General features: G+C 40.6%; 1 protein-coding gene across 2 annotated transcripts in view; it reads left to right on the top strand.

Annotated features, from left to right (window-relative positions):
• The first annotated feature begins 3,721 nt into the window (after positions 1-3,721).
• Positions 3,722-11,151, top strand: part of N4BP2L1 (NEDD4 binding protein 2 like 1) — a 33,293-nt gene continuing 25,863 nt past the window's right edge. Inside the window, exons 1-2 of one of the 2 annotated variants that reach the window (XM_081326571.1) lie at positions 3,722-3,944; positions 8,909-9,036. In XM_081326571.1, coding sequence (XP_081182697.1) covers positions 3,799-3,944; positions 8,909-9,036 — 274 coding nt within the window. In that variant the 5' untranslated portion in view covers positions 3,722-3,798. The remainder of the gene's footprint in view (positions 3,945-8,908; positions 9,037-11,151) is intronic. The other variant, XR_014026270.1, reaches the window with a different exon arrangement.

Here is an 11,151-nt window from a genome sequence, read left to right as displayed (position 1 = left end):
GTCGTGTATTTATGACCCCCCCAAAAAATTAAGCGATATAATATCATAGACTTGGAAAGCGCATGCAGGCCCTCAAGTCTATCCTCCAGGTGAGTCATATCTAGCCTAAGATCTCTATGCAGCCTCTTCCTGAACATATCCAATGAGAGAAATTCCTCCCTATGAATTACTGTGCAATTTCTGCTAATATTTAACTGGAATCCACTTGCCGTTATAGTAAAACCATTATTCTATGTCCTGCACACTGGAACAAGAAAAATTATAATTGTCTTCTATGTGACACCCCTTTAGTGCTAGAAGGGTATTCTATGCCTGTTAATAAGCATTTCACAAAGCTAAACAGACATGTCCTCATATACCTTAGTTTCTAATCCCATAATTATCCTTATTGCTTTTCTTTCTATCTCTTTTGATTTCTCTGAATCCTTCTTAAAATGTGCTATACAGAACTGGACATCATACCGAAGGTAGGACAGAGCTGAATTATTTATTTCTATTCTTTCTAAACTATATTCCCATTATTTTAATCTATGAGTATGACAAGTGTTACAATAAAACCCGACACCCATGTAGACAGACAAATAGAACTGCAACTTGATGGGCATTTAGTTGTAGTTTGCTTTCAGGTTAAATAGTGTATAGTAATTTGTTCTGGTACAATGCAAGTATATAAAGAGATAAGTGGCGACTTCATTAAAAGAACAATAATAGAACTCTAAGGAAACAGATGGTAGAGGACAGGAAGGCCTGGAGGAACATTGTCCATAGGGTTGCGATGGGTCAGACACGACTTCGCAGCTAACAACAACAACAAGGAAACAGAGAGAGAGGGGAAGAGGAGAAGGGGGAAAGTAGCAGTAACTGTAGTAGTTAAATAATACTGGGTAACCAGTAATATTTAACAACTGGGGGGGAAAAGTAAAATAACCAAAGTAGTACAGAAAAATAAAAAAGACTGGCAAACTAAACAATACTATAAATAAATGCAGAAATTTGTTGTGTTTGTTTAAAATTGTTCATAATCAAGTAGTTCTTTGAATAAATGTGAAGCAAAATACAATAAACCCTTGTGTCTAAAATATTCTACTGTCAAGAAAAGAGCCAACATGAGAACCTATAACTAATATCTACAATTCTGATATTTATCATTTGGAAGTTGGATAGTAATATTTTAAAGAACTTTTCATCTCCAAAATAATTAGAAGAAATTACCAATTCTGCACAAGGATCTACTTAGAATAGAAGGGACCTTGGAGGTCTTCTACTCCAGACCCTGTTCAAGTAAGAGAACCTCTATCATTTCAGACAGGTGGCTGTCCAGTCTCTTCTTAAAAACCTCCAGTAATGGAGCGCCCACAATTTCTAAAGGCAAGCTGTTCCACTGTCAGGAAGTTTCTCCTTAATTCCAGGTTGCTTCTCTCTTTGGTCAGTTTCCAACCATTGTTTCTTGTCCTGCCCTCTGGTGCTTTGGAGAATAGTTTGACGCCCTCTTCTATGTGGCAGCCCCTCAAATACTGGAATACTGCTATCACGTCACCCCAATTTCTTTTCTTTAGACTAGCCAAACCCAAGTCCTGCAGCCATTCTTATGTTTTAGTCTCCAGGCCTTTGATCATTTTAGTTGCTCTTCTCTGAACATTTTCCAAGGTCTCAACATCTCTTTTGTAGTATGGTGACCAAAATTGGTTGCAGTATTCCAGGTGTGATCTTACTAGTTTTATAAAGCGGTACTAATACTTCGCATGAACTTGATTCTATGCCTCTGCTTATACAACCCAGGATTGTATTAGCTTTTTTGGCGGCTGCTGCACACTGCTGGCTCATAGTCAAGTGATGGTCCACTAGGATTCCAAGGTCCCTCTCACAGTTACTGTTTTTAAGCCAGGTCTCACCCGATCTGTATTTGTACCTTTGGTTTTTCCTGCCTAAATGTAAGATTTTGCTTTTCTCCACATCGAAACTCATTTTGTTGGATAGGGCCCATTGTTCAAATCTGTCAAAAAAAATATTTGGATCCTGAGTTTGTCTTCTGGTGTGTTGGCTTCTCCTTCCCCAGTGGTCCAGGATTTTTGAAAGATATGGCACAATGGTTCTGAGATAACATCTGCCAGCTCCTTCAGAACTCTGGAATGTAATCTGTCCAGTCCTCCTGAATTCTGGCTAAATGAGTATGATTTTGTTACAGCGCCAACTATATTTGGTTACTATAGCAAAAAGTTTTAAATAAGTTCACTAGTCCCGAGTAATAGGAAACCCTTTGTTTTTCCATCCACTCACTCAAAATGATCCAATTACAAATACTTGATAGAGATAAGTAACTCATCAATTGCAAAATAACCAGTGGATATTTGAAAATATTGTATTTACACACGGTGTGTAAGATTTTTGGAGGTAAAAGATTAATTGATCCGCATGGGGAAAAAAAACTCTAGGATTAAACGACACAAAGTACGCACAGATTAGTTCTGTAAGCTGAAATGTACAGTATACAGAGACAATCCGGGTGACTTTTTGTAATAATTGCCAATAATTGCCATTCAAAACTAGTTAGCGAATGATACTGCCAGCTGTCCGATGGCTGGCAGAGAATGTGACAAATGGATACCGTACGCAAGTTAGGGCTATCGTTCAGCGCTTGCCAATATGGCAACGCTCTTCGGTGGCTCCTTAACAGTTCACCCAGACTCCGGGGGGGGGGGCGTTCACTCCCCAGAAAGAAAACTCTCTTTGCCACGTAATTGTTGCCCGGATTTCTGCAGCCAGAGTTGGCGGCTCTAACGTCCTCCTATCGTTGGCTGCAATCCTAGCCACCCGTTTTGCCCAACCTATCGCAAGCCTACCGCTGCCTGGTTGCTGGATTAGTAGCTGGGGGGGGAAGTGGGGGGGGCTGCCAAGCCCACTCAACTGCGTGATCCAATATCTCAGGGGCTACCACAAAGAAGAGGGAGTCAAGCTATTCTCCAAAGCAGCGTTTTCCAACCTTAGGAACTTGAAGATGCGTGGACTTCAACTCCCAGAATTCCCCAACCAGCATAGCTGGCTGGGGAATTCTGGGAGTTGAAGTCCACGCATCTTCAAGTTCCTAAGGTTGGGAAACGCTGCTCCAAAGCACCTGAAAGCAGGACAAGAAGCAACGGACGGAAACTAGTCAAGGAGAGAAGCAACCTAGAACTAAGGAGAAATTTCCTGACAGAACAATTAACCAGTGGAACAACCTGCCTCCAGAGGTGGTGAATGCTCCAACACTGGAGGCTTCAGCCATTTGCCTGAAATGGTATAGGGTTTCCCGCCTGAGCAGGGGGTTGGACTAGATGACCTCCAAGGTCCCTTCCAACTTTATATTATTATTATTATTATTATTATTATTTATTTATTATTATTATTATTATTTATTATTTATTATTAATTATTATTATTATTATCCCAGTGACCGAGCTTGACTTCGCAGGAGTCTCCATCGGATTGGACCTTTCCTGTCCGATCGAGCTCAGTTTAGGCAGGGCCCTCCTTAGCATGTGGTTCACACGTTAGTTAGCTTGGCTGACTCTAGTTCTCCGGCGCTCCGGCCTTCCTCCGAAGCGCCGTCCTCGGAGGGGACGTCCGAGGCACCACTATCGCTTTCGGCCGCCTCCTTTGGCTCGGCCCCAACTCCGCTCCGGGGAAACGAGGGCGGGGCGGGGCGGGGCGGCGCCGCCTATCTCAGTCACGCGGACGAAGGGCCGGGTAAACAACACCAGCTGGTGGGGCGGCGGGCGGAGATGAGCAGGTTGTTGCTTCCGCGGTCGCCGTCCCGCCGCTATGGAAGATAGCCTGGTCCGCGCCTTCGGGGGCCTCAGCCTCCAGCAGCCCCGCCGTGCCCGAGGCAGGCCTCCCGCTGGCCGCTTCAGCAAAAGCCTCTATTTGCTCCGCGGCTTGCCCGGCTCGGGCAAAAGTACTCTGGCCAGGTAAGCGTGTCCCGGCTGCAGCCATTCCCGCTTCCTTTGCTAGGTCGCGCCGGAGGGGGGGGGGGGCGGGAGAGATCCGCGGGAGGAAGCCAGCGCGGCTCGGTGGAGGGGCCGCCGGGCGTGGCGGAAGCACAACTTCGAGGGTCGCCGGGAGCGAACTGAGGTCTGGCGGCTTTGCAGGAAGCGCCGTCTCAAGCCGAAGCCGCCTGGCCCGAGTTGATAACGAGACAGGCGGTTAGTCGCTGGGCGGGCTGCGAGAAGGAAGAAGCCGTTGTTCCGCTTTTTGAGTTCCCCCCCCCACACCCCCATCTTAAATCTAGTGGAGAGTTATGTTAAAAGACACAAGAATGTTGGGGGTCGGCGAGAAGGGTACTTTGACCTCCCGGACCCGCCCTTGTATTCTTGAGTCCATCTTAACGCCTGCAGTGAGAAGCACCAACAGAAAGCCTAAACGTGACCGGGTGAGGAGTTAGTAAATGTAAGGAAGCAGCAGTAGCTAGGTGGGTCAATGAGAACACCATCTTTTTAGCTGAGGTTTGCGTGCCACCCATTCTCCAAACCCTGGAACTTATTTGGCAAAGTTCCACTGCTATGTTTGGGTTGCCCTAAGGTGGTGGGTGACTTTTCTCCAGACTATGCAACTATTGGAAGGGGCAATCCCCACCCATCTGTATCTTTGATAGAAATTATGCCTGTTTTGCCTGCTTTGGTTTGGAGAAGTGATTAGGTTGTGAGAATGCACTGTGAAAATGGAATATTTATTCTTTCCGTTATATACAATACTTTAGCATTGAGCCCAGTGAAATTAGTTAATATATATTTTTTTCATAGAACTTAAATTTTAGATTGGCAGTTGAACCCGGTCAGAGCTGCTCTTTCTGTACATAGCAGCTACTTTATAACTTCAATAAATATTTCACACAATGCATATCAAAAGGTCACTGCTTGTACGCAAGGAAGTGTACATTTTGTCATGTGCTAAAAACGACTGTCAATTTCAGACAATGTTTATTTTTAATTCTGGAAAGTGAAGTCCAGACTGCATATGCCAGGGATAAAAATTAGATATCAAAACAATTTTGTGCAAGTTGTGTGCATAATTTACTACTAATGATCTAATGGTTTCAGCTGTGTAAAAGTTCCATAACTGACAGTTTTAATTCTTATTTACCAATTTGAAGAAGTATAACAAGCAGCCAGATTTAAGATGAGCAATAGAATAGGAGTGTGATAAGAGTGCATTTGGAGAATTGTAATTTTTAATTTACCTTAATACTGGCTCTCTTTAAAAAAAAATAGTCCTAAAAATTATTTTGTTTTACAAACTGAACAAAATCTATAATTTTGATAACAAAATAATGCTATAAACAAAACCAAAAAACACATACCAAACTTATCTTTCAATATTATGCAAATATTCACAAATCTCAACAACTAACAGTATAAAGCAATCCATATATGTGGTGAATTGAAATATTTAAAGGGGAGATAAAAAGAGTGGGAGAAGAATATGCCTGGATATGCATAGCATAAAAGTAACTCCCCTAAATTTGACAAATTGAAAGAGCTGCTATTTTCCCTTTGACCAGATACATTGCTGCAATTCTGGTGTACTAATCTTCAGGATTTGAATGTAAAAGAAGGCCTGGATTTTAGTTCTGTTTAGCAGTTATAAAGACAGAGCAGGTCCTAAATTTAATTTTCATTTTCTATTCTGTGCCAAAATTGAAGGCATTTTGGAAGGGTATTTCTGAAAAGACAGAGCATGTGGATAATTGAATGTAAGTATTGGAGTCCTCTATCTCAAATCCCTAGTGGAAAAGAGTATTGAAGAAAAGCTGAACTTTAATGCATCATGAAAAGAAAACTATGCTATCTTTATAAAATATGTACTACTGTTTAAGAAAGGAAATTTTATACTTGGGCAACAAAATCCAAATGCACAGATATAGAATAGCTAGTACCTGGCTCAACAGCAGTAACTGTAATCTCAGAGTCCTGCTACTTAAGTAAGAACCAGCAATGTGCTGCAGCTACCAAAAAAGCCAACACAGCATCAACAGAGGGATAGTATAAAGATCATGTGAAGTGTTGCAGGCGAAGAAGTAATGGATAGAAATGAGTCAAGGAGGGAGCCAACCTAGAACTAAAGAGAAATTTCCTGATAGTGAGAACAATGAATCAGTGAAACAGCTTGCCCCCAGAAGTTGTGGGTGCTCCATCATTGGAGGTTTTTAAGAAGATTGGACAGTCATTTGTCTGGAATTGTATAGGGTCTCCTGCTTGATCAAAGGGTTGGCCTAGATCGGGGGTAGGTAACCTTGGCTCTTTTATGACTCGTGGACTTCAACTCCCAGAATTCCTGAGCCAGCCATGCTGACTCAGGAATTCTGGGAGTTGAAGTCCACGAGTCATAAAAGAGCCAAGATTGCCTAACCCTGGCCTAGATGATCTCCAAGGTCCTTTATAACTGCTAAATAAACGTTATCGTGATGTGTTCTTGTCAAGCAAGACATCATGGAGTTTTATCTAATGAAATTTAGCTGAATTTTGTGGACTAATCAATATTTTAACTGAATTGTAAATTCAAATTTAATCTGGATTCAGTCAGATTATTGAACTTTCGGGGGAGGAGAGAATTGTCCTTAACTATTTCCCTTTAAAGATGGAAATAGTTATCGCCTATCCATGGACTAACCTAGCTTTTTTTATGTCAGCCAAGGTCAGTAGTGCTTTTATCTGCTGTGTCATAGATGAAGACAATATACCAGTCTTGCAAGACCTTGTGAATAGGAGAAAATTTCAACTGGCATTGTATCCTTCAAATACAGGGTTGAACCTTGCCTCAGAAAGCCAACAGAATCAACATTCTGACCTGGGTGTACTAAACCATTGTTTAAGAATCATTTATTAACTAAACCGGTTATCTGAGTTCACAAATATACCGGTATGCCCAGAACAGATAACACTTTAACTTAGCATAATGTGTGAACTCAACCGCTATGTGTTGGTATTCCCAATATTGTATATGTTCGGTTATTATTTTCATGTCCCCATGCTGATTATTTAAACAAGTATTGTGACTTAGGAATTGTGAGATTTCAGTCTTCCAACTTGATGCTTCTCAGAAGTGTTTGATTTCAATTCAGCTTCTTTTTGGACTTCCAGAAGGAATTACATACGAAGTATAGTTGTTTTGAATGGATATTTGTGCTAAAATGAGGGAACATCTGGTTTTATCAGTTTAGTTTCCAAATGTACTGTATTTTGCTTTCCACTGTTTCTGGATATGCCAGGAATCATGGCAACATTATACCCTTATGCGGTATATATATATCCAATGTACCGAGTTTATGTTACTTTATATGTGAATGAAGTGACTTCCTTTGTTTAATTTGGAACTCTTGCTTCTTAGAGATAGGCTGCTGACTTTTTTATGAACAAAAATCAGTGATAAGGACTACCTTTAAAGTGCTGGGTATCAGGGTCCCCAACCCGTTTTAACTGTTTTTAATTTTGCCTTGTAAACCGCCCTGAGTCCTTCGGGAATAGGGCGGTATAGAAATCAAATAAATAAATAAATAAATAAATAAATAAATAAATAAATAAATAAATAAATAAATAAATACAAACCCCCAGACTGTGGACTAGTACCGGGCTGCGGCATACCAGCAACTGGTCTGCACAAATAAGCAAAGCCCCATCTGTGGGATGCAGGCAGCACACAAAACCACACACCCTCCGGTCCGTGGAAAAACTTCTCTCCATGGAACCGGTCCCTGGTGCCCAAAAGGTTGGGGACCTCTGTTTTAGAACATAATCATCCAAGTTATTTTTATTGTTACTTTGCACAGAACAAATACACAGTGATTCAGAAATTTATTTATGCATCAAATTCACTAAATATCCCACCACAATCCCAAGGACTCTCGGTGCCTTATATCATAACTGTTCTGTTCTATGTGAGTCCTTGTTAACTCACAAGGACCCACCCCTCTTTCAACAAGTAGGCTGGAAATGCAGGAAAAACAAAACCCTTTTAATAGTATTTACCGACCTGCAAAATGTCCCAAAGCAAAGGCAGACAGAACACAATGCAAATGGAGAATTGTCCAAAAGCAAATAGAACATGATTCAAACGGAGAATTGTTCACAGGCAAGGCAATCAGAACATGATCCCATGAAACCTGAGTCCTTTGCAAACGGTTGCCTTCAGCAACCAGCACCGCCCACACCTTCACTTTTTATTATGCAGCCCCAAGGCGTGGCTTCTCAATGCCTTCTCCTCCTCCCTTGGAGCCGCCCCATTGTGTTGCCTGTCTGCGTTTGTGAGCGTCTATGATGTCTTCCAGCTGTGAGTCCTCAAAGTCTGACTAAGCTTCCCAGCATAGCTGGTTCTGAGCCAGAGCACAAGTGGAGGGCCAGGCACTTCATCAGATTGTAAATCCTGGAGCTCATCAGAGCCTTCCTCTGACTCTGATGGCTCTCTAGGCCCCTCCTCCTCCTCCTCTGATTCCCCGGACTCAGCTGCCAGGTCCATTGGCTGGCACGGAATCACAATCACAACAATACAGAAACATAAGATGATTAAAACACCCAAATAATTCATGGCATCAGGGCTGAAAATCTCCATCTTCAACTTTGTCCAGAACGCAACCCCTTGAATGATTTCCACACATTTTCACAGTAATAATCAGGCAGCAAATTGGACGACCTCTGATGGCAACGTGAAGACTTGGGGAGAGAAGCTTCAGGTTGTACACCTCCCTGCTATAATGTAGCTGTAGTTAATTATAAAAATGAATTTGTTTGCTCAAGTAATTGCAAAAATGAAAGTATTGCATTTGACACTTACACCAAATAGCATTTTCAAAGTGGTAGACGTTTTTCTCTTGTGACATCATGTTGTCGGATTCAGTGGTGATAACCAATCAGCATTTTGTTCTTTCTTGTTTGTTTGTCAGGCAACTGAAACATGAATTTCCTAATGCAGTCATTTTTAGTTCTGATGAGTACTTCATCACAGAAGATGGCACCTATGAGTTTAATCCTGATTGTTTGAGAGATGCACATAAGTGGAATCAGGAAAGAGGCATGTATGACTGATTCTCCTTAATGTTCCTCTTTATCTACTTTATCAATGTGGCTTTTTAAAAGTTGATTAGAACAAAGCATCACATAATAGAATTAAGAACAGAATAATTCTAATTCTAAAATGAAAATTGATATGCTTACTGTTTAAAGACTTTCTGATACGGAAGCTAAAAACTACATTGCATTATGATGTTTGGCATGGCTCTGGGAAATTGATTGCCAATTCTGTGATAACTTCTAATTGGCCTCTAGGAGGATATTGAAAAGTGGGTAGAAGTAAATGAAAAATAACTTGGACCCCTCCCCCTTCCCAAACATTTTGATAAATTGTAGGACAGAAATGGCCATCTGGAAACATGAGCCTAGAACAGATGCAAAAAATATACTAGGGTTTGAAGGGTTACCTGAGTCTAAAGATCTGCTTTGACCTTAATTTTTCTCAGTTCATTCCATTTCTACTTTGACTGCCAGTATAATGCAGTTAATCCAGGTACTTTACAGTTAACAATACAAACATCTCCTCCTACATCCTAGGAAAGCAATTTTGATCTGTATGGAGTTAAGGAGCTCCTTAGATGTATTTTTGCAGAATCATTGATTTAGATTGCAGTGAAATCTAGATTCCACATGTTGAAGTGAAAAAAGATGCAAAAAGATGTAACATATTATTTTGGTATCATAAACCCTCTTACCTGATCAAAATTTGTCTAATATATGCCTACCCCAACTACAAAAATACTGCCCATCTCCATGTTATACCCTAAACACAAAGCTTGCCAGAACAGGAATGAACTGATTTCTTATATCATCAATCAATGTATTTGCTGATTTTAAATATAATGAGCAAGGTTTTCTAGTTCAGATGAATTAGAAATTGCAGATGATGAAAAAGCTTCTGGATTAATTACAGCAAGCTGAAAAGTGAGGATAATAGGAGCAATGTGAGGATAAAAAATATGAACATAATGCTAGTATTCTTCATTAGTTTATATATAGTTATATAAATATATAGTTTAAATTTAATCACTTCTTGGATGAAGAAAAATGTATAAAGAGTACATTTACTTTTATCATTTTTGTACATGGGAATGCATATTTCTATTGCACATGTCTTGTATAGGATATGGAAGCATTACAACCAAGCACATTTAATTTTTTTTAAAGTAACAGTTTAACTGGTCTTTCATCCATAAGAGTTTCCAAGTGAATATACTTGGCATTAAAACTAATATATCATAACAAAATTACAACAGGTAGAAAAATAAAAGTTATTAATCATTGTAAAAAGTCTAATATTAGTGGTGATCAAAGTCACCCACATTTTAAGTTTCAAAATGTTGTTTAAATTTATTTAATTTATATCCCACTTTTGTTATTTTTATAAACAACTCAAGGTGGTGAACATACCTAATGCCACTTCTTCCTCCTGTTTTCCCTACAACAACCTGGTGAGGCCAATTGGGTTCAGAGAGAGTGGCCCAAGGCTACACAACGAGTTTTCATCAGTAAGGCAGGACATGAACTCACAGTCTCCTGGGTTTCTAGCCTGGTGCCTTAACCATGAGACCAAATGGACACATAGACGTATTTTAATATAAATCAGAACAGGAAAAAACAGTGCCAATTACATTTCCCTGAAGAGGCCTCATAATTTGAAAATATCACTGCTCAGTGGCAGCACTAGTATAATGGACCCTGGTGACCCTGCTTTGCTATGTGGGTTAAAAGCCAGGTCTGTTGCTAAGAGCCTGGAAGCTGGCTTATTAGATTGGCCTTCCACTTTTGTCTAATATCATAGGTCAACTTTAAGAGGTTGGGAATTTTTGAGTTGCAAATATAGTTCTTGTCCCTGCAGCTCTCAGTAGAGCAGGGGTGTCAAACTGCCGGCCCGCGGGCCGGATGCATCATGATGAAACCACGCCCATCCCATTGCCGGCAATGGGGAAAAAGCTCCGATACGTCGCACGACGTCACGTGACGTCGCGAGTTTGACATGCCTGCAGTAGAGTAACCGGTGAGATTTATTATTATTAATTATGACAGTTGACTTTTATTCTGTTTCTTCTATTAAGAAAGCTTAATTTAGCTTTTCTGTACTACAATATTATATTCA

Source organism: Vipera berus, assembly GCF_964194415.1.
Source record: "Vipera berus genome assembly, chromosome: 4".
Lineage (NCBI taxonomy): Eukaryota > Metazoa > Chordata > Lepidosauria > Squamata > Viperidae > Vipera > Vipera berus.
The sequence above is the reverse complement of the archived record's forward strand: the minus strand, read 5'-3'. Positions and strand labels throughout refer to the sequence as shown.